Here is a 26,358-nt window from a genome sequence, read left to right on the forward strand (position 1 = left end):
AGAAATATTATTATAACCTTATATCTATGAAAACATGAGATTTTTAAAATTTAATTGAGATTTTTTTAAAGATACTTGTGCAGTAAAATCTATTTAACGCAACTTCTACTATTAAAAGTAGTATCATCGTCTACAGTTAATACATCTTCTTCATGAATATCCAGATCAATATAGTTCACTTCATCTGTTACTCTCTCAATACTCTTGCAATGCCTGTAATACATATTTTGGTGCCTCAGTCGATCGATCTACAATAAAAAAAGCCTATAAATGTATTACACTCACGAAATAATACAATTAAATATTGATAAATTAAATATGCCATTAGAAATCTGAGACATAAAACTAAGTAAGCTGGGTGTAAAATCACCCTTTGTAGCTTTTAAGGGTTAATATATAACTTTTTTACCTCTTACAATATTAAGTAATTTGATGGTAATTTCTGATAATATTCATTGTCAAAAATCAGTAAATTCATTAATTTTTAGTATTTTTTTTTCATAAGATTTTAAATGGATTTTAATGTAATTTTTTTTATTTCCTCCCTCGTTTTCATGATTTGCAATTTATGCTGTTATTCGTTTTCTATACCATGGGCGTTTACCTTTATAAACTTATTTGGCGCCAGTTTTAAAATTAGATTTGCTAGTCTATTTATAAGTTTTGTGTAATTCCATAAACTGTTTTTATTTGATACAAAGGTATATAATTTTATACATGTTTTTAACTATTATTATTACTTATTTCTGTGGATTTTTCAACATAAACATTCATTCAATAAATTGTGTTGAAATAATATTTTATAGAGGTAAGTTTTATTTTTTGTTTCAATAGGTTTCGCAACTATTGGACTAGACCGATTCTAAAATCTTTCACCAATGTAACACTACATTATGAATGAACCTTTAATCACAATTTTAATCCCGTTTTCCCATGGAAATGGGAATTACGCGGGTTAATCCTGCTATGAGGAAAATAAAAGTCAACATTTCAGAAAATAGCAAAATGATTTCATTATTCTTAAAACTTACAATGGAAATTACAATTCTGTTTGGCATATGTAAAGGAATACAATCGACATAAAATGGAAGTAATCCTCATCATTATTGATTTGGACATCAGTTAAATTGGAATAAACAGGTTCTATTTCTTCTAAAGAACTATCGAAAATTTCGTCGCTATCCCTGGTGGTTTCTGCCCAGGAGACACGTTTCGAGCTTCTAGAAGTTTCTTTCTTCTTGTCCGACGTAGGAGTCGAGTGGGATACGGGGGAAGGCGGTTCTTTAGTAGGGGTCTGCGCGCATTTCACCAAGTAATGTTTGCGGAGTACGTATTCACGCATCGAATCGTGGGAAGCCCTTTTGGGGGGAGGTGGAGGGGGCAAGTCGTTGCGTTTGTCTTCGAAGTTGCACGGATTTTCATGTTTCGCTAACTCTATTAGCTTGGTTTCGTCTTCGTTTGGTGGGAGGGGCCACGCGCCGAGCTTGTTCCGGTAGAGATGCGGGCGCGAGTGTGCGGCGCAGAGGATGCGTTTGCGCACGAAGTCGTGGTACACGGTCAGCTCAGACGCCAGCTCGCGGCGCACGAGTTGCTTGTGGCGTGCGGAGACGTTCGGGTCGCGGACCGCCAGCAGTGCCTGAAATGGTTAAAATGTTAATATGATAAAAAAAATATTTTGAGTTTAAAAATTACGTAATATGTCGTTTTTTTTTTAATTTTTGTTAAATGTTTTAAGCATTTATTTTGCATTATTGCATTTTGAAGTAAAACTTCTTTACGCACGCTACACTGCGGGCGCTTTACGATGCGAAGCTTTTAAGATACGTGCTGCCATCTACAGGTATAGTGTAAACAGTATTTGTTAATTGAAAATACCGGTAGATGGCGTTCTTAGAGAACTTTGAAACAATCCCTACTTGTACACTTCAAGAATCTGTTTCGATGCAGTTATGCCCAAGGCTCATAGATGGCGCTTTGTTTTTTACTATTGATATAAGTTTCTCAGTCGTGTGGTCTACAGTACACTGGTTTTTTTTAATTGATACTAAAATATTGGGGGTATATCTTTTGATATACCCCCAATTGTATTTTCTCATGTAGGTAGTTACCTGTGACGCCAGAAGGGTGATGGTGGCCTCCAGCGCCCCAGCCACCAGGCGTTCATTTGGCGCGGGCAGTGCGCTGGCGGCAGACGAGATGCTGCCAGCGGACTCGCTGCGCGCCGCTCGCCGCGCCTCTATGGGTCCGCCGGGACTGCCGCACGAGCACGCACGCCGTCGCCCGCGCGGGGAGCGCCCGCCGCCGCCGCTGCCCTCATCCGAGTGGTACGCCTGAAAAAAAAATCATTTCTTTTTTTATTCTAAATAGGCCTAGTTTACCAGCAAGGAAAGAACAAAACTTCAGGGAAGAAGAATTTTTTTTATATTTATTTTAGTTTACCAGCACTTTTATAACGTCAAAGTTGACTATTTGCAAAAGGCCTTTTAAGTAAGACAAACTAAGCTCATAACTAACATACAACTAAGTTAATATACCCTGTGTGGATTCAGAACTAGTCAGGCATACTAAGACAATAATCATTTTATGGCCTGCATTTGCAAGGAGAATAGAAAGAATTCATCATATCAAAATTATAAGACCCGTGCGTGTTAATAACTACATAGTTAATATTTGTAACTCTACCGTACCTACCGATTTTTTAATCACCTGCGTAGTTAAAAATAAACGTGAAAAAACTGACGTATACTTACATGATTTAATGACTTTGTCAGCAAACAAATCGCTGAAAGAATAGTTCCAAATGTGAGTTGTGGAAATTGTTCGTAAGTAATCTTTGGCGCGCCAAAACTGAGTTCCACGACGGGCTGCCAACGCTCCAGGTCCAGCCGCGGGTCCGCCAGCAGCGACAGGAGGTCCGGGCTGAACGACAGGAGGCAGAGGGTCGCCATGTGGAGGATTTCCAAAATTCTATAACAACAAAGTAAGTAATATTAAAACATGGCGAATTGCGCAGATGTAATAGCCCTGAGGGCCACTGACAACTATTTTGTTACACTTCGCAGTCATCCGCCTCGTATTTAAAGCAGACTAAAAGTAATTATCACTTCAAACTATTGGAAAATGTTGCACATGTCGAGAAACCACTTATCAACGAGGCATAGTTCCTCCTTCGTCGTCCACTCTTGACTGATTGGTCGTGGTTAATGACTCCGCATTTTCTTTGGCTACAGCAGCCCCTGCGATGCGCCTGCATTTATTCCGGTCTTCAGCGTCTCGGAAACTGTGAACTATGGAGGTTTGTGTCGAAGTTTTGATCAGGTCCGTCCAACGTGTAGGATCGACCGCGTAACCATTTATCCTCAACTTGCCCCTGGACAACGAGTCGGTCCGAAATATTTGAGAATTCGTGTTTGCACAGTCGACGATAATCTCTGTTTGACCTTGAGTTCCTCCAGGATTGAGACGTTGGTCCGAAACGCTGTCAGGGAATCCGCAATAACCGCCGCCAGCACATCTCGAGTGCATAGATTTTGCGTCGGTCTTTCAGGCGAACCGTACACGTCTCTGCGTCATACAGGAAAATCGGAAGATTAGGCTTCTCACTAGACGGACTTTTGTGGCTTTGGTGCTATTGCGGTTGCACCAGGTTTTTTTAAAGCTTAAGGCATAGTTACCTGTGTAGAACTGCAGGTTGCGTGGGCGCTGGGCCGATGACCGTGTCGTCGATTTGCGGCGTGAGGTCAGAGGCGCGGCGCGCGCGCTGTATGAGCATCACACACTGGTGCAGGCACGCGCTGGTACTGCGCTGTCAATACAAAGTCTAATGTGAGTATACTCGTCCGCGTCAAACAACTAGTTCGCTCAGTTCTCAATATGGCTGCGCAGGTATTATAGCACTGGTGAGAACTGCTTTTGTCTTTGCGCGGATATACGCCTCGTGTTCAGAGCGGACAAGAAGTTTGGCGTGATCTTTTCTAAAAAAACAATCCGCTAAGCAACGGAATTTTATTTCAGTCTGAAAATTATGGTTGATGACATAAACGTCTAATTCATGAGATTGGTGATCTTTAAATGACGAATAAATTTTATAAATTAGAACTTTTAAAGGATATAATTTACTATGTTTTATGGTGAAGTAACCATTGAAACTTACCATTATACCAATGAGAGAGTTGATATTCTCCATACGCCATCGCGCTTCGAACTTTACCAGCTGAACCACAAGGTTCAAGGTCGAAGCGCACAGATTCAACGCGTCAATGTTGTACACTTGCCGCGGCAACAGAACGGCTTCTATCAAATGTTCCAAATGGACGCCCACAAAGGTGATCGCGTCGCCCGCGAAAAACTGCCCATGTTTCATCACCATCATCGAAATAAAATCCAAACTATAAGCATAAACACGCCACCACTCCTGTGGTTTCCAAGCCGATGGATTCTTTGCGTTTCCGTTCGAGTCCAGCTCAAATTTCGGCGGCAAAAGCTGCAGCCACAGAAACTGATCCACATCGCTCATCAGTAAGTCTTTCGCAAAGGGTCCTCTCGCGTAGGCCGTGAGACACCTCAAGGCCGCCAGTGACGTGTCATAATGCCGACGATTCTGCAAACTGGCTTGCAGGCAACAGAGAATCTTGTTTATGAACTTGGTCGATTGGAACCAGTGCGAGAGCCCCGAAAAGAGATCGTCGTATAAGTCTAAACACTGTTCGAGCATTGCCAGTGACAATACTATCGGGGGGATATCTTCGTTACGATCTTTCGTGTCAGCATTACCTTTCTTGTCATCTCTTATTTCGTCTAACAGTTTCCCTAGTTCCAAACTGTTAATATTGGTCACGGAACGTATTATACTTTGGGCTGTGACACTGTTCGCTTTTATTTCGTAGTCTAAAGTGCTGATCGCTACCGTACCGATGGACAGAATGGCACGAATGGCTCTCGGATGTAAACATTCGTAAACGATGGCGGTATTAGTTAGCAATATTTCGACCTGCTTTGCACTCTCCTTGCGATTGTCGAAGCAATCATGCTTCCAATTCGCGAGCATGATTACGTAAAGTTCCGCCAAAATCGCAACAAGCCTTCCATCTTTCAAATCGTCCAGCTCATTCAACAGTGCATTCATACAAGGCGCTTCAAGTTTGGCCTTGTGAGCAATGTTCAGACTGATAGGAAGATATTTACAGAATATAGTGACGAAATCTTTCCAAGAGGTAAGTAAACCTAACCACACAGGCACTCTGTCGACTATATCTTCGGAGTCGTTTCTGTCTTTAAACGAGAATATGTAGTTGATCCAATTGTCCAAATGCTTTTTGTTAATGTCGAAAAAAAGTTCCAACATCTCTTGGAAATTAGGTTCTAACTTGCCTCTTGATACAAACAATTCAATGCCCAGAACGTTGAATATTTGACTGTAAGTTCTTAGTTCTGGTTGAATTTGACTAAATAAGGGACTGATCATGTATTCCCAAAATTTAGGATGCTCTCGCAACTTTTTGATTAAGATTTGCATGTTATTTTTCCATAATGCATGGAATAGTGCCATAATACAAGCTAGCAATGGACTGTGGAGTGATTTTGCATCCTGAAATGGAAATAAACACGTATTTATATAATACAGTATATTTTTGCTTTAAGTAGAAGAGTCAATGAACATTGTGACCCTGCACTCAAAAGCGCGTGTGTTGTTCGACCTCTTACTAGGTGCTTTGACAATATTAAACAGGCCGTTAAGAGTCACTGAGCACAGGCGGGTCATAACTATTACGTTTGGAAGGCCATATTAAATGGCTTACGTACATTAGAGCATATCTATCGGCTGACGAGATGATGAGGATGAGGTTTCTATACTTACTGATTTCACAGAGCCGAGATATTCAGCCATATATCCCAAAATACCTTCAAAACCATCATCAGAGTCGGTTTCTTTTTTAACAACTTCTCCATTTTCTTCAGGCTTTTCATCTTCTTTGACCTTCTCATGGTTCAACATAAAGAAAGCCTCAGTGAGGCCGGGCTGTTTGCCGATGCAAGTCGTAACGAACTCTAATATCGCGATCTTCAGTCCGACGGTTTCGTGTTCGTCTCGCAATCGGTCCAGGAACATGACGCGCACCTGATAGGCCGTCATGTCCAATGACGCAAATAGGGACATTTGAAAACCCTGAAAATTAGAAAGTCATTAAGTTTCGTTTTAAGTTTATTATATTTCTTAAACTATCATATTATTTAATAGATCTGAATAGACCCTGAACCCAGTTACTGTTGTCTTGAATAAACCTTTCCAGTCAATTGTTCTCTTAGAAATCATATATAAATGAATCTTTAATGTAATATTAAATCGATATGATTGTTATAAGCTATCCTATTATTAAATAGGCCAAGCATGGGTCAAATCTTGTAAAGAGAAAAATACTATTGTCACTCACTAACAACTGAGTTGACGAAATAGAGCGAGATTTTCGATTCTGCCGCTATTTGTTGATATTTGTCTTGCTACCTTGTCGTGATGCGCATTTTAGGCTTACTGGTGCAAATAGATCTGAAGCCTTTTTTTTTTGGTTCGATTTTGACTTGGTCAGTCACTAAGAATAATAATTTTACATTAATTTAGAATACTTACATCTGCAAACCGCTTCAACAGCCGACAACTGAGCACAGACAAACTTTTATTGAATGCATGATTGATGTAACTAGTAACTCTGGGCACAACTTTTAGCTCGTCCATTTGTTTGTTCTGTGCAAATATCAAGTGTTCTAGAGCGGACACTTCGCTATCTTCACTGACCAAGGGTTTTTGTCTGAGGACAGAGATCACGATCGCAAGGCATCGTTGTAAAGTTGATGTGTATTGGTAGACGGGGCCTGATACCCAGTTTGTGTCGTCTTGGATAAGCCTTTCCAGGCGATCGTTACCTTAAAAAAGCAATAAATTTATATAAGAATATAAATGAATCGCTGTTTCCCATAATCACGTCACTTGAGAAAGAAAAGACTGATTACATTCAACTTTTTTTTTCTGGTTCTTAAGAAAGTCATGAGGCGCGTTAAAATGGTTTTAAAGCATATAGAAAAATGGTACTTTCTCAAGCACGAAAATCATTTATAGTCCGCAGAGAGCACATTAGGCCGCCGGATCCGGTTAACATCTGGAAGTGATAGGTACAGAGTCAGACATCTTACTAACCCTAAGTAAGGGGTTCCTTTTAACCCCTTCTTCCATGAAGGAAAGCGTAAGTCACATCTATCAAGATGATAAAATGAAATCATTTTTGTTTTCAAGTTTCCGTTTACTTGTTAACTGGCAAACAAACTATTGGATAGAAGCAGGCGTTACTTTGCGGAAGTTCATCATGATTATATAATGATTTATTTATTTTGCTATCATCCGCGAAAATTCGGCGAACCCATGCGACAACGTCACCCAGGTCCGACAAAATACTCTCTACGTACGTTTCACCCCGAAACCGGAGCATCCTCAGGAGATGTTGACTCTACAACGTGCAATTGCACGTTGTAGAGTCAACATCTCATCATAATCATGGCAAACAAACTCTTAAAAACGGTATAAAACTATTTGCTTGGTGTCAGAAACAAGAACGCGACAAACCATGCTCTTAAAAACGGTACACAATATTTTTGCTTGGTGTGAGAAACAAGAACAGGGTAGTACTTCACCAGTCATCCTGTAACACTTATCTAGGACGAAACGCTTTACTAATAACAAGGCGGTTATTAATTTATTAGACTTACCAAACGATATAATCTTCATCAACTCCAAAGCATTCTCCGTATGCATGAGGCTGTATATGCAGGTCTTCTTCAAGAGCACCATATTCGGCTTAGTGCTACTCTGTTGGAGAACCAGACTCAAGAATTCTGCGCAGCGTTGGATCAACCGCCTTCGTTCGTGAGCGCTAGTGTAGCGCCAGCCGCACACGTTGGGGAACACCTCATGCAGTATCAACACTAGCCCGGGGAGCAAGATTTCCGTTACTATACGATCGTCGTCTGATGCCTGGAATGTTGTTGTATAACTATAGATGGGCTTTTCTCTGGACGAGTTTTTTTTGTGCTCGTCATAGAGCAAGGCGCATTTGTGACTGTTTCATTGCTTAATTTTTGCGACGTTAATAGTATTTCATCATTTACATTTTTATAAAGGCTTCGAGGAAGAGTCGAGTCTAGAGTCTGGTCGGTGAATTTACCGCCAACGCTTGGGCAACTGATGATATCTTTTTTATACGACAAAAACAAGTTGATAAAAAAAAGTGTGTCAGCTCCGTCGCATGAATGGAGTTTACTCTTTTCAATAGCAACGCCTGAAAAGTGAAAGGTGCGCAACCAAGGTGCAGCGCTGCGTGCGCGCCCGCCAACCGCGTGCACGTGCGTGCGGACGCGCTAGGCATGTGCACGCTATGGCGGCTACGTACGGTGAAAGGTGCGCAGAATAGGTTGCGCACAAAAAACGTACCGAGGGGTATAAATGAAAAATCGATTGTTAAGGAGTAAACTCCAATAAGTTATGAAATGACATGCGTTACGTTTTTTGTGCGTAACCTATTCTGCGCACCTTTCACCGTGCGCTGTGCCGCCAACAACTTGCACATCGTACCCATGTGCACGCTGTAGGCGGGTGCGCACGCCGCGGCCTGCTGCACCTCGGTTGCGCACCTTTCACTTATAAGGCGCGAGTATTGAGACGTGCTTCGAGCTAACTTTTTGTTTTTTTTAACATACACACTTTTTTTTTGTTGGTAAACAGTGCACATCGAGTAGGGCTTTAGTAATACTTATGTTAAAGAAGACTAAATGTATAGAATTGTAAAATAACTAATAGACTTTATAATATACTTCACATTATATATTTTACTCTTACAATGATATAATCATTAAACAAACAAGCCCAATAACATATAGTATATAGGTATAGTCGCCTATACAGCATGCCCTATGTACGTCTCAATACACTCACAGCTAAATTAGAAAGTTGCGCACCAAAAACGTGACACTTTTTCGTTAGTTCAGTTGGTTTTACCCCTCGGATTTTTCTCATACCGGGCGCCTTATATATAAAAAATCGATTCTTAAGGAGTAAACTTCAAAAATAAGTTGATAACGCTTGACTACTGTGTCACTTGAAAAGACAGTGATATTTACTCGAAAATAAAAGATAGTCATTTAATTACGTGAGTTTTGAACTACACACTACGTGCACTATCCAATACAAATACAAATCTTTATTCTTTTAAAAGTTAAAGTTTTTATATAAAGCAGTGTCGAGACTTTTTGGACATGATGGTGTCTGTGTTAGAAGGCCTCACTTTTCCATAGCCAACGTAACATATCTTTGACAGGACAGTACACGCGCAATCAGGTTTCTACAGGTATTTGCTATACCTGTGCCGTCCATCTCAAGTTGATACAGGCCAGAGTATTCAAAAATAGCACATCGCGGATTTTCCTCTTTTCCACAAAACCAACAATTTTCTGTGGGAGGTTATCAAAATAGGCAAACGTGCAATTACCTCGTGGAAAGAGCGCAGCATATCAATATATGCCCCCAAGAAGGCGTATGACCCGTTGGGCTGTTCCACAGTGACTAGGTAGGCGCCCACCGCCGCCGAGTCAAGAGACACGCCGTGCGCGTACTCCACGTGACCCAGCTGGTGGTTGACGATGCGCGGCAGGAGGCCTGTGTTTATTAACCTGGAATATTTGGTTGTTTGTTGAAGTCTTCTGAAGAAGTTTGTTGAACAGTAAGTGCCAGTGATGACGGATCCGAGACATGATCTCTAAATATGGGCATTATTAGAAGGCTCAAAGTCACTCAGCAAGCGATGGAGCGAGTTATGCTTGGATCTCTGCGTGATCGAATCAGATATGAGGAGATCTGCAGACGAACAAAAGTCACTGACATAGCTCAGCGAATCGCGAAGCAAAATTTGCAATGGGCAGGCCACGTAGTTTGAAGAGCCGATGGATGTTGGCAACCCCGCACTGGAAAGCACAGCGTTGGTCGACCTCCTCCATGATCCCTATGTGGACCGAAGACATGAAGCGGGTTGCAGGGAGCCCCTAGATGCTGGCGGCACGGGACCGCTGTGCTTGATTGGAGGTCCATACAAGAGGCCTAAGTCCAGCAGTGGATGTCCATTGGCTGATAATGTTGATGATGATATTTTGGTTGTTTAAGTAAAGAAGGTCCAAAGGTGGCGGTTGTAGGCAGCTTAGACTAGGTTTTTTAGTATTGTTAGTACGATGACCAGATTAATTCATACTTAATATTATAAAGAGGTAATGTTTGTGAGGTTGTAAGGGGTAATTTCTGGATCTACTGAAATGAAATCAAATTATGCTACTTGTCGTATATAAAGTAGGCCAAATCAAAACGCAGGTGTGGTGATTGCCTTTCGCCGCACCCATACGTTACCGCTGACACCTATAACCTTGATTTGTACAGCTTGTTCAGAATAGGCTATATTTTATCCCCGTATTTAACTATTAAATATTGAACTATTTTTGATTATTCAATTGAAATCCATACAATACTTAAATCAACTTAATTAATTTAAACAGTCAATTTGATACATACACACAAAAAATACACTAAATCAATGAGCATTATCTTCAGGTAAGCAACCACCAACCTTAAATGAACATCCTTTGGAAACATAGGTACTAATGTTGTACACACACTGAGACATTCCACCAACAATTCAAGCTGTGCTGCATCCGATTTCAGAAATCTCACCAAAACATCGAAGACTCCTTCACTGGGAGCCACCAAACTTTTAGGAATCTCCTTATCTCCGACCAAAGCCTTTAATACATTTTTCAAAACTTTGGCACCTTCGTAGACCTTCTCCAACGTTACATTCACATTTTGATAGTTTTGTTTACGGTCCAAGGCTTTTTCTATTTCACTGTTAAATATAGTCCAATATGAATATGGTGTTCGGAAGTGTATCATGGTTCCCTCCTTTCTTTCCATTATGGTGGCTTTCGAGCCCGCCTCTATGCGGTACGATTCATCACCCATGGGGAAATAATCTCGTCCTACAACTGCATTATCCAAATGTATTGACATCAGTGGTACTGCATTAGGGTTGTATATTTCTGTGTAGACTGGTAAACTCTTCAGTTCTGCAATTAGCTATAACAGACAAGGTGCGAATAACGAAAATTTTGGAATTAATTATATATTTATTTTCAATTTCATTAAATCTATACCACTATAAACAGCTAATTCTGTGGTCTTGAAAAAAGTAATCATTCGATCTACTGAATTGATTTTGGAAATTCTTTTACCACTAGAAACCCACGTTATGAATGTCATAGGCTATATTTTATCACTAATCTACGCGAAAACTGCAGGCCAATGGCTAGCAGTACATTTTTAAAACACAAGAAGTAATTTTTCACTTCACAGGTACTATAGCTTGGTAACTTCGTTTATTACATTCCCGATGTAGCGCTCGAGACGGGGGGCGTGTAGCATTTCCCCGCACGCATGATTTCACACCCACGCAGTGTTCCCCCTGTCGCCCGCATATCATGGAAGTGTTATCAATGAACTTGCCAGACTGTACACTTGTATGTTGAAGGTAAGTAAAAAGTAGTAAATTGACATAGTTTACTTACATTCCTTGTACTATCCTTTCCAGCTTCTGCCAATCCAGCGGAAAGGATGGACAAAGCGCTGAAATTGTAAGGAAAATACTCCAATGCGGTATGCCAAAGTGACACTACACCAAATTGGTCCTCCATTTTATGGAGCGACCAGAACTGTTGAGCTATATCCGGAGCTTTAAGAAGATCAGCACATAACATCATCATTCCTGGTTGATGGCTCATTGTTCCGTCACCGTCGAATCTGTCACACAATTCGTTTAACAGTCTGAACATCCTGTGACGCATTATGACAGCACATTTGGAACCGTCCTGTAAGCGAAATGTTTCAATTATATTGACTGCAGAACTTTGTTTATTATAGATAACCGCAAAGTCACTCAATGCATTCAAGAACTGGTTGTATAAATATATGAAACAACATGAAGCACAATGATAGCGCCTATATAGCGAAAGCTGCTAACTCTATAATTTTTTTTCTTTTTTCTTCTGGGTTTGCGATCAGTATCATGACTATAAGCAGATGTGTTCTGTGATAACTTAATATAATAATAATGTGTAACTATTTGAAAGAATGCTCAATTTAAAAATAAATATATGAATATGGAGACATTAAATAGAATCGGACAGCCAGGGACAGTAACTGCTCACTTATTTTTTAATCTTAAGATACTATTAGCGGCTGCTAAAATTTGGTACAAAAAACATTATAATGTAATTAACATAAAATACTTACTGAATATACAGAACTGCTCAGCATTTGTTGCATGAATATGAAAACTTTCATCCGCAATGCAGTTGCTCCAAATTGTTGGTACTGATTCTCAAACAATTTAACATGTGTTTCACTCTATAACAATATTATATAAGTACATTCAATTATAATAATTATATGAAATTAATAATAATCATGAAGTGGGGAATGTATGAAAATTATGAACATTTTTTTAAGAAATGTATCTCATTTCAATTTAATTCTTGTCTGAAATACATAAGTACAGCAATACACAATTTAGACAATGAATTATAGCATTAAATCACTAACGCATCTTTAGAGCAATTTAAAATATCTTGTGAATATAATTTACAAAATGTCTAGTAAATCATACCTGCAGGGTTAACATCATCCATACAATAAGCATAAGACTATGTTCTGCTTGAGGTTCCAACTTGACAAGTTCAGTTTCTACTAATTCTTTTGTACTTTCTATCCAGCCAGAAACATTTTTGCTAAAAAATAATAAAATAAGATTAACAAAATGTTTGGTTAATCAAATGTGTGATTACATTAAAACAGAAACTGATAGATTTTAATAAGAAATGTACAATATTTCACATGTTATTATATCATTAGGATTATCCTGACATTATAGCTCATATTATAACTAGCCAGACTAGTAGGGTCATGTTAGCATGAAATTCAGTTATTTACAAATCCCATGGGAATTCAGTTTTCCAGGATACAAAATAGTCAGTGTGTTGCTTAGTATTTATCTGCCTGTGAAGGTCTCATTAAAATTGGTTCAGCTATTCCAAAGATAAACAGACAAAAATTCAAGTTTGTTTGTGTTAGTATCATGTAAATAATTATAAATACTTGAAAAAATTTATTGATTGATAATAATGTGTAAGTTTTGTTCTTGAGGTTTTTTACATTAGTCCTTTCATGAAAGAAGCCCCGCAGTTAAAACCTGAACTAAAATTGACAGCTCCTTACACAAATGACAATTAGACCGCCATTAAGACATTAGCGCCGCGTCTGAGGGGCTTCTTTCATGAAAAGTACTTTACTTACATTTTTCCACTGTCTAAAATTACAGTGAACAGCCCAACTTCCATATACATAACCCTCAAACACGCCTCTCTGTGTTGCTCATCCAAAAAGTTACTATAGCCCTGATTCTTTCCAAAATAATGCTTCTTGAATAATTTAAACAAATTAGTAAATTCTGATTCTGTAAAAGTATATTCATTTGCTATCAACATAATTATCTGCAGAATTGCCAACTGCTCTCTTAAATTTGACTCGGCCCATTCTTGCCTCACTGTATCACTTCCAAACTCATTCTGAATTTTTCTTGGTGGTGGAGTAGCCAATAATGTTTTCTCAAACTGAGATATTAGAGATGTTTTTAAGTTTCCTATACCAATGTCATCTATGATTTTATTGAACTCCTTGCAATATTTATGGCTTACATCATTCTTGAATTGAATGATATATTGCAGCAGTTTGAGGAGAAATAATCTCTCGGAATAGTAGAAACTCCAAGCATTTGGCAGAAGGAATGTAGGTCTTGTGTCAACAAATGCTACATTCTTCAGTGCATCGTCTGGGGTACCATATGATATATCGCACATATAATGCTTCAAAATTTCCCATATTTGAAAGCAATCTACGTCCTGTAATGTACAATAAAATGAATATGTAAATAATGAAAATGCATTTTACTAGAATAAACAATGAAGAAGACATTATCATTAGACAAAAATATTAGTCAGAAAGTTTTAATTATTAGCAGATGCAAATGACCCTGTTCTTGTGAAATTTTGTTTAAAAATTCAGCAGGATCCATAGATTTTTCTAGGGTAAAAGTAGCCTATGTCTATGCTATGTATTCTCTCCAGCTCCAGTTCAAATTTCAGCCAAATCAGTTCAGTAGTTGTGATATGAAAGTGTAACAACCTTAGATACAAACTTTAGCCTTAATAAAAATAAAGTCTTATTATAAACCTATTAAATCACACAGTATGGTAATAAAGAAGCTCTTTGACACAACATACTGGTGGTATATGGTGATCTAAACTCAACGACAGTTTATGAGTAATCTCAGTAAACATGAAGTTAGTTTGAGTTCTAGTCATGGGCTATGGAACAAGCTTGCTGTGTGAGGCCCAAACTACAAGAACATGGGTGCAGAGCGTAGAGCAGCCCTCTGCAATGACTGCCTTAATGTGTAGAAATGGACTTCCAAGGCTAAACAGACTGAAAGCTCCAAACCCCTTATCTTAGATGGGACCGAATCCTGTAGGGCTATTCTAGCTGTAGGTAATTATGATTTACTTGCGAATTATACAAAACATTGTTACAGAATAGCACTACTCATCTTGTAGTAGGCTGTCAAAATAGGCTGTTAATAATGATGATACTATCTAAAAAATAAAATTAACTCACTAAATAGAGTTGTAAAGTTTGCACCACACTTAAAAGCTTAGTCTGATCTGGATATTTGTTTTGCAACTGTGCATACAATTCAGGCTTGTGAGGTTTGTAACAGGTGAGACCCTGGCTTAGTGCGTCCACAACACTTTTGTTTAAAACAATCAGTAACTTTTCTTGTGCAAGACTTTGTGAAGATACCCAGCGCCATAGCCGTTTCCAGTAGCTGGAAAATAAACAATTTCACATTTAGACTTGAGTGTTAACGATTATTATTATTAAATAATATCACAATCACAGGTTAGAAAAAAAACTCACGGAGTCACATTATTAGTCATTATAACAGATTTCTTTGTGGTTAAAAGTTAAAAATTGTAGTAGTTTACTGAAATAACATTCTCATTTCAAACTATGCAATGTTTTGTGTTAAAACTCGCAAAAACAAAAATAATTTCTAAATGCGGCAAAGCCAGGCAAAAAAAAACCGCTTTATTTGAGATCCGATCCCTTGAAAGATTTGACATTGACAACTAATTGACATTGACAATGACATTTTGTCAACAGTTTACAAAGCATTGCCAAAACCTATTTTCCTAATTCCCCACTAAACGAGGCGCAATTCCCCAAGTTTGGGAAAGATAATGTCCCGATTCTCCTTAGACCATTAAAATGGTCTAAGCGATTCTCCATAAAATCCCCACTTGTTGTCGCGTTTCCGAGTGGGCGTCAAAGTGGTTAAATAAAGAAAAAATATTAATTAAACTATTATTGTTATTTATACTAACCCTACTTATTTTTAAATATTATGTACTCAAAAGTAACATTTTTTTTTTCATTTATTGACAATGGATAATGTTCATTAATTTTAAAGTGGTCTTGAGGTTCTCAAAAGTTTGTATGAAAGTCTTTCATTTAATATGCTACTAACTTGAAATTTAGCAGGGAGGTGGTTTATAGTTGGTGGGTGGTTGATTGACATTTGACAGTTATTGTCCTGCGCAAGCATCCAAGACTGCGCAACATTGGCGCCACATTGGCCCAGCGCAATCGCAATGCTGTGCGAGCGTGTTGACGTCATTGACAGCTGACATTTGACAGCAATAGTACTTGTAGAAATATATTTTGTATTTTCATTTTGTCAATTTTTATTTTATGTTTGTGGCATTGTGCGAGTGAGTGTGTCAGTTTAATTACTTTCCGAAACCGGCTTTAATAATTTCACTTTAGGTAAGTACATTTAGATAATGATTTTAATTAAGATCCGCACGTCACACGTGATTCTAGACGGTTATCTCTGTTCGGTGATTCGGTCATTCGCTAAACATATTGTACTTGGAGATAAATTGTACATCATGTGTTCTTAATTTTGTTGTACTCTTCAGAAACATGGCCCCAGCAGCAACAGCAGTTAACCCTTCTCTGGCTAATGATCCTATCGGCATAAGAGCTGTGTTGTTAGGACCGCCAGGCTCTGGGAAGGGCACACAAGTAAGTAACCTATAGTTCATTAATTCATAAACATCCAGGCTTTGACCTTTACAAGAACTTGTTATTTATCAATAACATATTGTAACTTGTAGAATATGTAGTGGTATTTTATAGTTTCTGATTTTGTAACTCCAATCTTTATGTTATCGGTTTGATAAGATATTACAACAGGGTTATTAAAATTATTGAATAAAAATATATTTCTGCTTTACCTGTTTAAACAACACTCTGTTTCCTGTATTTTTTTTTGTAACCAAAGCTAACATTATTATTCCTAACCTGTTGTTGTTACTTCCGTTTCTTTATAATTTTATGACATTAATATCTGAGATAATATTTGAAGGGAAATAATTTTTGTGCAGTTAGCTATATTTTCTTTTAAATACTAAATTTCAAATATTTTTTAAACACAGTTGTTTTGCTTTACCATTATGTCATGTGATTTTTTTTAAATCTACCTGCCCTGTGGGTTCAATGTTTATGAATTGATATTAGTATAACTGTAGTGAATTATGTATGCATCTGCTTTGAGGAATTGATGAAATAATTATGCTACAGGACAATACTTTGTAGAGCAATTTTCTATTGTGCAAGTGCTATTATGTGATTATAAATACACTAGTAGACGCCGTGCGTATTCTCCCGCGTGGTTTTCGTTCCTGTAGGAATATGAGTATAAAATATAGCCACAATAAATGGGCTACCTAACACTGAAAGAATTTTTCAGATCAGACCTAAGTAGTTCCTGGGATTAGCGTGTTCAAACAAACAAACTCTTCAGCTCGCCAACACCCCATGTTTTCACCCACATAGTTCCCTCCTGTGGAAATAAGTAATATGGCCATTTCAGTATAAGCAGATTTTTTACAATTATTTACCCCTTGTCAGCAAAAGTAAGCAAAGCTCTTACCCCTGCCATGTGTACATAATCATTGTTCTATGCAATTTAATTTAAATGTAATTGGATTCTGTGTTTAATTGCTTGAATAGCAAGCAATAAACCCCTACTCTGTTCTTAGTTAGTACCTAAATGTGTATATATTATTTGTGGGAATCCCTGAAAATGTGTTTTATATCCAAACATAGACAAGATGTAGGTTGCAATATGTGTAACAAGCAAACAACTACTATATAATCACACTGGTCCCCCAACCATTGTCATCAAAAATAATCAAAGCAAAGCCATCATGTAATACTTGAATAGCCTATATGACACTCACAAATAATGTGGCTTTGTATTGGTAAAAGAATTTTTGAAATAGATTAAGTAGTTACAGATTATCTCCTACTACCTCACAAACTTTACCTCTTTATAATATTAGTAGAGTACCTCTAGCATGTGTTGTCAACCATTAGGACCTGTATAGGAGCAGTAATTACCTATTTTGTACTATTTGTATGAATAGCACTTACTATATATGTATGTACCAACTTATTTTGTTTTTTCAATATGATTTACCAACATTCCACCAAATGGCTATAATATTTGACTAAGCAAGATATTTTATTTGCAAATCTATGCATTATGGTAACACTTTTATTATGATGGGAGTGATGCTTAACTCCCTTTTTATTGTAACATATATAACTGTGGATGATGTAAAACTATATTTTCTTTACCAGGCACCACGTCTTAAAGAAAAGTTTTGTGTATGCCACCTATCTACCGGGGACATGTTGAGAGCCGAGGTAGCATCCGGATCAGAGCTTGGTCGTCGAGTGAAGAAGGTCATGGATGAGGGGAAACTGGTCTCTGATGACATGGTCGTTGATATGATTGACAAGAACTTGGACCAACCTGAGTGTAAAAATGGTTTCCTACTTGATGGATTCCCCAGGACAGTGCCACAGGCTGAAAAGGTAAATTAACTCATTTTTAAAGTAACACAATCAATTCATCATTAGATCAGATATTTTTTGTACTTGAGAACATCTGTCTTGTTATTCAAGTGAATGTCATTAATTTGTTAGAAAAAACAAAAATTGAAGCAAATTGATTTTTAAAGAGGATAGTTTGGGCACCACACCAAGTAATTACAAATATATATTTCATTTTCTATCAAACATATTATATATGCAGAATATTAAAATTAGAACCCTTCTTTTTATCTTTGTCATAGTAAGGTAAATAGCATTGGTGGCAACATCCACTTGCATCATGTTAGTCGTTTTTTAAGCCTATGTAATAATTTTACAATTTGTATTTTTAATGATTTCAACTGTATTGTTCTAGCTGGATGACTTGCTTGCGAAGAGGAAAACTGCCCTTGACGCTGTCATTGAATTCAACATCGAGGACAGTTTGCTAGTGAGAAGGATTACCGGAAGACTGATCCATCCTTCCAGTGGACGGAGTTACCATGAGGAGTTCCACCCTCCAATCAAGCCAATGACTGACGATGTGACTGGAGAACCACTGATAAAGAGGTCAGATGACAATGTCGATGCTCTGAAGAAACGCCTTGCCACATATCATAACCAGACAGTGCCGCTTGTTGATTATTACATGAGGAAAGGCTTGCACTACCGCGTCGATGCAGCCAAGCAAGCTGATGCTGTCTTCACCAGGATTGATACTATCTTCAAAAACAGGATCTTTGCCAGAGAAAGGTCAGCATTATAAACTTTGAATATATGAATACTGGAAGGTACTATTAGATGTATATGCACTTTGAATATTAAGTAACATTTTTAGCTCAGTCTTCAAATTGTTAACAGATTGTTTTTTGTTTTAAGTCAACACATTGTTTTAAGTCACATTATCTGTGAGCTGTATTTTGATATGCCATATAGGAACCCAATAACCTTTCGACAGATTGTTACCTTTAAATTTACGTATTTCATTCATTATATTTCATAGGATTTATTATACCTATTGCAAAAGTGAGCTACACTTAGCTGTGTGGAAGGGAGATTGAAGAATATGAGTATAACTGAGAATGTTAGTCCTTTCAGTAAACTCACACAAGAACTTTGTTTTTTAAGTGCACATGTTAGACTTGCCGCCACAATAACATTACCGACACAACATTGCTATATGAACTTTATGGATAATACCAAAGGCTAGCCAACAATTAAAACCATTTTAAAATAATTTTTGATAATTAGACTTTTTTTGTCTACAGAATGCCAAAATATGTCAATTAAAATTTATGGTGGTATATATTGAAATAGTTTTCAGTATTCAAGTGTAAGCGTAAGTGATTGTACAAAACTACAAAGGTTACATCTTTTTTATGTGATTTGATTACTGTCTTTATACATTTTACTATATTGTATGTTATTTTGGGAATACATGTAGCTGTAATAGTTGGTCTATTTTCGAGATTCATTTTTTTGGATGAATACAGCAATACTAACCATGAATACGTCTTTTTTTTTAAATATATTTGCCATATTATTTTTTTAAAAGATATTTAAAAGTATCTTTCAAATATGACCCTTTAATTCCCCTTCGACTAGTCGGTAAAGACTGTATTATGGGTACAATAGTCCAGTGCTTTACTGTTGAGCTATTGAGGCTCTAATAATTCATCCTAAGCTTATGAAGTATGGTATCATCGTAAGGATACTGACCAGTAGCTCTAAGATGCGCTTCATGACATATATCATGACGAGAAAAAGATAAATGTCGACGAATAGCGGCGGAGTCCAAAACATAGCTTTCTTTTTATCTAATATCGCAACCAAAGTAAATGATATTTTCGATTCTATTGCTATTGGTCTACATTTGTCTTTATCTTATCTCGTGGGCTGTGTTGCGCAACCTAGCCCTACTGAAAAATAAAATTAGAGAAAATAACAAACACAATTTCGTTTATTTTAATTTTCACTATATTTTAGAAATTCACTATATTATAGAATAGATGATAGATACACCAAATGAATATAATTCAAGTCTCACCGTTGAAGTAGGTAGGTTATTTTAAATAGGTATGTAAGCTCATAAAAGGCAATTTTCAGGAAGTTCAATTTAAATTATATAAAACATTGCATAAAAGTTCGATACAATCTTTGATTCATACTGAAAAGGAGATTATTTTTCTCACAAACGTTAATTTATGATGTTTTCTTAAAACTACTAGACTGATTTTTGTTATTCTTTCTGTTGATCTATACATTTCTAAATATTTTTAGCATGTACTTAATTTTTCTGAATATTATACTCTAAAAAGTGTCACATATTTGTAAACATTAAAATTCCTTTATATAAGTCATATAAGATAGTTAAAATGTCTATAATCATACAGATACATACTTACAGAGTTTAACAGTACAATATGGGTACAGATTATACAATATTCTTTCAGACCGTAAATGGTACATCTAAATTTCGGCTAAACTATAGAAAAAGAGTAGTAAGGTAACTTGTTAAGCTAATCTAGGTATTTTGTTAAAAATGTTTAATCTTATTTCACGAATTCACAGCCATTCTATCATAGTGTTTCATAACTGCACTGAATTAATATTATTTTCGTCTTTTCTTTCTTTTTTAAAAGCTTATTAAATAAAGAATATTAGCTAGCTACAAGCTACTTTATATATTTTAAAATCTTTTTGAAGTGATAATGGATTAACGAAAACTAATCAGCGGAAACATGAATTTTATCAGAATCGTTTCGTTTTTGTATTGAGCGATTTATATCCGATTATAGTTATTTTCGTGAAACAAAGTAACATACATGTTAATTGTGTAAATGGTGTGATTTATAATGGGTTTTGTAGAAAAAAAATATACTAAATAATGGTAAAAGAAATAAAACAACAAATGAAATGGACAAATGTGTATAATTCGTGACCTCAGTTGTGGTTATCACACGTTTAAAGGTTCACAAGACGAATTTACATGTGATGAAAAAACATACCGCCTGTCGCCACTTGAGTTGACAATATAATAAAATTCTTTTGTAAAATAAAACAAATATTGGCAATTAAATATGTAACTGAAAAAGTGATTAAACTGAAATCGTAAATAGGAAGTTAGTAGTAGGTAGGTATGTTTTTAGTTATGGAACATACATAAAAAACATACTGATCAACTTAAAAACCTCCTATTTGAAGTCGGTTAGAAATACTATTTAGTCGCCTAATATTTTTGATAATACCAACATCGCGTGGCGAGGCAGATGATTATAAATACAGAGTTGTAACTGTGAGAGCGATCAAATATATAAATAACTTTTTCAAAATTTAATGGAATTTATTTCCAAAATAACACATGATAACATTAATTAATTACATTAATTTTTGAGATGATATGCAATGAGATGATGATATTTTCTGAATATTTATTACAATGACATTTTATGACAGTGATATATGTATCATATACGAGGATATACAAAAATCGCGACTAGTATTTTTTTATACTTAGGATAGGCAACAAAGCACGCGTAATCTCATAGCCACGGGTTCAACCAAGCCTTTGCATTATTCATCACAAGCTATGATATGGATATCTCTTGATGACAAGAGATAGTCGACCATTAGCAGCGGATCGAAAATATAGCTATCACTATTTTCGATTTGGGCGCTATTGGTCGACAATATAATAACGTTGATTTGGGCGCTATTGGTCGACAATATACTATCGTTGATTTGGGCGCTATTGGTCGACAATACACTATTGTTGACTTGGGCGCTATTGGTCGACAATACACTATTATTGACTTGGGCGCTATTGGTCGACAATACACTATTGTTGACTTGGGCGCTATTGGTCGACAATACACTATTATTGACTTGGGCGCTATTGGTCGACAATATACTATCGTTGATTTGGGCGCTATTGTTTAACATCCAACGATTTTATACTATTAGATATGTTACCATGATGAATTTTGCTATTCCATACAGAGCTAACAAGCACAACTGTGTGTTTATTTATATTATATGTATTTTAGTATTTGTATATATAGTTTTTACACTTCCTGTACACATAACTGGACATTTTAGACAAAATTTAATTTGTTTAAAATAGCTTCCGTTGTTTACTATGCGCTTAAATTAAATTAAGACATGTACGTACGGCCAGTTTCTTCATCGCAAGTAACAGTCAAAGTAACGTCATAAATCAAAAGTGACGGTCTTATTCACTGAAAAATAAAGTTTTCTTTACTACTTACTACTTTTACTGTTACTTTAGCTTTACATGAAGAAACTGGCTGTTAGCAACATTTGTTTGCCTCAGTTACGACGCTCTAGTGACATATCTAATAGTATAAAATCTTTGGGTTGCATCTACCTATGTTATAACGCCGTGGCTCTATGATAGGCACCAGCATTTTTCATTACATAATTTGTTTTTTTAAGATTACGCTAGCACGCATTGTTTATCAGTTACACATGTAGGCACCGAGATATGATTAATCATATTTAATTAAAAATAAAGTGATTAAATGAATGCTTATGATGTTATTTATAACGGTTTTCCACAGCAACACGATGAAGGTAAGTACTATACATTGCGACAACAGTCCTGGCACTTGACTGTCTTATTTAATATCTTGATATTTGTGGACAACTCATTTGCAATTTCTCAATTTATATCTTATAGTGTGTGGTTGTATAATACGTTCAGAGTGCCAGGAGCGTTGGCATCAGTAAGTTACGAGAACGTAAATGAGAACTGCCAAAGTACCCAGATTCTATTCCAATTAAAATATTGCGTCAATTTCGGTGAATCTTTAAAACATATTTAAAAAAAAACACATTTAAAAAATAATAATCATAAAGGAAGGATATGAATAATTTGATAGTTCACATGAAAAAGTTAACAACTGTATGGTAGGTATTTTAATAGTTACGATGGAAAACGAACACAAACAAATGTCATGGAGAATTGAGATGCACCTAATCAACACCATCGAAAGCACGCTGGGGTCAAAATAAATAACTAAAATTAAACATAAAAATGATATTTACAGGAGAAAATATTACAGTCACTGCTTCAACAATGGTTCAGGAGCTGGCGGGAAATTTTGCTGACACATTTAATAAACGTTAAAATTCGAAATATAGGTACCTACTTAAAATCTTACCCTTCTCAAAGAATTATGATTGAACGACAATCAAATCATATTTGTTTTGGGAATTTGTGAATGCAATAGTATGACATTTTCAGTCACTTTTCAGTTTATCGCGTGTTGAGTTAAAAAACAAAAATAATTAACAAAATCGCAATCAAAGTTTTTTGAATCGCATGTAATTTTCTAATATGGTATATATGTGGTCTCGGTGTTTATATTATATTATTTAAAACCATACAAATTATATTTTACGACCATGTCACTGCCTCCGATGTCTCGTATAACTGCCTCCTCAAAATCGTCCGCCAGCTCCCAGGCTACAACGCCCTACTCCACTATACAATAGCTTTGGATAATCCGAATCGTAACAATAACGATCTATATCTAACACTAATTTACAATAAAGCTTTTTAGAACAACATTTACATACATTTTAACAATGTTATTTTGACGTATTTTCTGATGTAAATGAAACTTTGAATTTAATGGAAAGGATTATATAGCTTGGCAACTTCGTTCGTAACACTCCCGACGGTCCGCGCGGGTCGGGTGGCGTGTTGCGATGAATGAAAAACCCACGACTGATACACCTCACTTCCCCGCACGGACGATGTCACACCCGCCCAGTCTTTCCCCCCGTCGCCCGCATATCATGGGAGTGTCATCAACGAACTTGCTAGACTATAGCTTCAATCCTCAACCCCCGAGGGTTGCTCAACACCCTCAACAGTTACAATACTTAGATACCTATGTACAATCGTCATCCAACGATCCTCCCAACTTCACATCTTCTTTAGAATTTTATAGAGAATATCTTTTAAGAATAGCTAGTGTGAGTCTTGAATTCGCCTTTCCCTCTCTCTTTCTATCAAGATACTACAGATAGAGACAAATTTGAAACACATGTTGTCGAGTCACAAAAACATCGTATATAAGCGGTACTGGACTCGAACCTAAGGGACAGAATACATACTTAGGTCCCCGTGACCCAAAGCAGCAGGAGACTTAAGAGTTAAATAGCTTTAAGGTAATATTTTTTTCATTTAAAATAATCCTTTTCAATTTAATTAAAAGTTTCGTATACACCTGTAATTACGTAATTTTTTTTTTACATTAACAGTAACGAATGTGATGAGAGGGACGCTACGTTACTTCTACTAGACTTATGCACAGCAAATCCACATTAAACACCCAGAAAGAAAACAATTAAATTTTTTTTATATTGATTTTGATAGTCACAACTCATGAACACTGTTTCCTACCCAGGAAATATCAGCATGTTCTTATTAAGTGGTATAAACACCAAAGGATATTTTCATCGGTCGATATATGGCGGGGAATCCCATGAAATGCCAAAAAGCTGAAACCGGAATCCCAAAGAAAACTTTGAGTTTCACTATAGGCAAATCACATATCACATATGTCTGCTACCGCGTGATACAGAGGTGTGAAGTTTGACGTCAGAGGGAAGCGAGAGGAAGAGGGTGGCAATACGCACGCCTGCCAACCACCTCCTATCGCAGTGGTGCCATATGATATGGCTGGCAAAATGCTACGAACCTAAGCTCACAGAAGCAATGTGATATTAAAAAAAAGTAACCAATATCCTTTGAATTCGCCATGGGTCTCAGATAGTAGGTACTGTGGGCTTCATGGTATAGTTACGCCAATGTCCTGTCGTCTTACCTCTCGACAGAGACTCGGTATTATGGTTTGCCAATAGTGAAACTCACTAGTAGATGTCAGGCATTTTATTTAATAAGCATGAAATATGTTTCTTGAATAAACTTGTTTTCTTGACGAATAAAATATGCTCTCGTGTCTGTAGTTAAAGGAATGTGAGCATATAAGATCTTTTAGCACCAACACCCGGGTATAATCTTAGGTAGGAAACACTTGCAACGTAAACTAACTTATAAATGACCAGAATAACCATAATTCGCATTGGCAAAATTTTGGTGGAATCTGTTAAAAATAAAACTTTACAAATTGTGATCAGGGCAACATAGCACCATTTAAAAACGCCAAATTACATATCGCGAATAAAATAATATTCACATAACAATTTATAAAAACAAAATCCACAATTTTACAACCCACAATCTTAAAATCCTAAATGCAATCCAACTAGGTCACGATAAAACATCGACTTTTAAAACTTTACTCTCGAATTTTCTACATAATTTCCAAACGCCAACAGTCCTAAGCATTATTACTTTTCTAAACACATCCATTGAAAGCAGTAATTTAGCTGTTATAATAGTCCACTCGATTTTTATGTAGGTATCAGAGCTTACCTGTGCCAATTTGTCAATTTTATACAATAGTCCGAACACTAGTAAACGAGAACGTACATTGTCATGAAAGTTGAAAGGTCTGCTGGTGACCGAAAACGAATCTAATGGCAACTGCCACTTTAAGCACGAATAATAATATAGGTATTACTTATTCAAGCTCCATTCACGGCTAAAAATGCAGGCTATACGAATCTAAAGGTCTAAACTCTAAAGGATAGGGAAGCTGAATATATCCTTCCTGTGATTTGATTTAGTTCACGTTCAAGGTCACGAGAGGTAATTTTTTACGACGTTCATGCATCAATTGCATTAATAAACTAACTAAAAACTCAATTTCCAAGTGAGCAAGAGGACGTTGTGATTTGCGTACCTATAGGTATAAGTTATTAAACCGTGAACACAGTGTTTTTTGACTTGAAGAGGGTAAAATTGCTCAGTGGGATTTTTGGTAATTTGGTAACTATGCAAATATTAAGTACAATATCAGCGAATGGTTCTCCTAACATTTATAGCGCCCATGCAGATTCAACTTTCGTGACGTACCTATACCATAAGTACCATATCGAGTGTTGTGCATGTAGAAGTCACAAGTCGCAAGGATGTCGCGTTCAGTGGTCGTGCAGTCGGTCGTGCGATCGACTCGACGACCGAGAAGTTTTGCGTTGGTCCAAATAAGCCGCCGGTGCCCATCCTTCCCCTTGACCACCTGAAATGTGAAGTAATCTTTAGTGCCCAAGTATTTAGAGAATGAGAA

The 26,358-nt window shown here is 36.8% G+C and overlaps 3 protein-coding genes across 5 annotated transcripts in view; 1 reads left to right on the forward strand and 2 right to left on the reverse strand.

The window, feature by feature from the left end:
- Nucleotides 1–988: 988 nt before the first annotated feature.
- On the reverse strand, nt 989–15,307 carry LOC112050200 (nucleoporin Nup188). Its single transcript, XM_052883489.1, has 16 exons — nt 15,110–15,307; nt 14,807–15,017; nt 13,430–14,034; nt 12,744–12,864; nt 12,371–12,484; nt 11,647–11,946; nt 10,653–11,158; nt 9,531–9,711; nt 7,756–8,020; nt 6,626–6,918; nt 5,858–6,166; nt 4,154–5,587; nt 3,675–3,805; nt 2,751–2,967; nt 2,109–2,330; nt 989–1,636 (listed from the first exon to the last, which is right to left on the reverse strand). Exons 1-16 carry the CDS (start codon nt 15,127–15,129, stop codon nt 1,040–1,042), a joined length of 5,526 nt encoding a protein of 1,841 aa, XP_052739449.1. The 5' UTR covers nt 15,130–15,307; the 3' UTR covers nt 989–1,039.
- A 550-nt stretch (nt 15,308–15,857) lies between these two features.
- Nucleotides 15,858–19,645, forward strand: LOC112050203 (adenylate kinase). The gene is made up of 4 exons (XM_052883589.1): nt 15,858–16,018; nt 16,174–16,279; nt 17,903–18,139; nt 18,513–19,645. The coding sequence occupies exons 2-4, from the start codon at nt 16,178–16,180 to the stop codon at nt 18,900–18,902; spliced, it is 729 nt and encodes a 242-aa protein (XP_052739549.1). The 5' UTR covers nt 15,858–16,018; nt 16,174–16,177; the 3' UTR covers nt 18,903–19,645.
- Nucleotides 19,646–21,048: 1,403 nt separating this feature from the next.
- The window catches only part of LOC112050201 (guanine nucleotide exchange factor DBS), a 135,658-nt gene continuing 130,348 nt past the window's right edge, over nt 21,049–26,358 (reverse strand). For all 3 annotated transcript variants that reach the window (XM_024088400.2, XM_024088404.2, XM_024088402.2), the window contains exon 20: nt 21,049–26,310. In XM_024088400.2, coding sequence (XP_023944168.2) covers nt 26,213–26,310 — 98 coding nt within the window. In that variant the 3' untranslated portion in view covers nt 21,049–26,212. The remainder of the gene's footprint in view (nt 26,311–26,358) is intronic.

The sequence above is a fragment of the Bicyclus anynana genome, chromosome 1 (assembly GCF_947172395.1).
Source record: "Bicyclus anynana chromosome 1, ilBicAnyn1.1, whole genome shotgun sequence".
Classification (NCBI taxonomy): domain Eukaryota; kingdom Metazoa; phylum Arthropoda; class Insecta; order Lepidoptera; family Nymphalidae; genus Bicyclus; species Bicyclus anynana.

Excerpts from the sequence above, each read along its gene's own strand:
- LOC112050200 (XM_052883489.1), bottom strand. The coding sequence starts at position 15,129 with ATGACTAATAATGTGACTCC. Across the intron at positions 15,018-15,109 it reads ATGACTAATAATGTGACTCC|CTACTGGAAACGGCTATGGC; the intron begins GTGAGTTTTTTT and ends TTTATTTTCCAG. Across the intron at positions 3,806-4,153 it reads ACTCTCTCATTGGTATAATG|CGCAGTACCAGCGCGTGCCT; the intron begins GTAAGTTTCAAT and ends TTGTATTGACAG.
- LOC112050203 (XM_052883589.1), top strand. The coding sequence starts at position 16,178 with ATGGCCCCAGCAGCAACAGCAGTTAACCCTTCTCTGGCTAATGATCCT. Across the intron at positions 16,280-17,902 it reads GCTCTGGGAAGGGCACACAA|GCACCACGTCTTAAAGAAAA; the intron begins GTAAGTAACCTA and ends TTTCTTTACCAG. Across the intron at positions 18,140-18,512 it reads CAGTGCCACAGGCTGAAAAG|CTGGATGACTTGCTTGCGAA; the intron begins GTAAATTAACTC and ends GTATTGTTCTAG.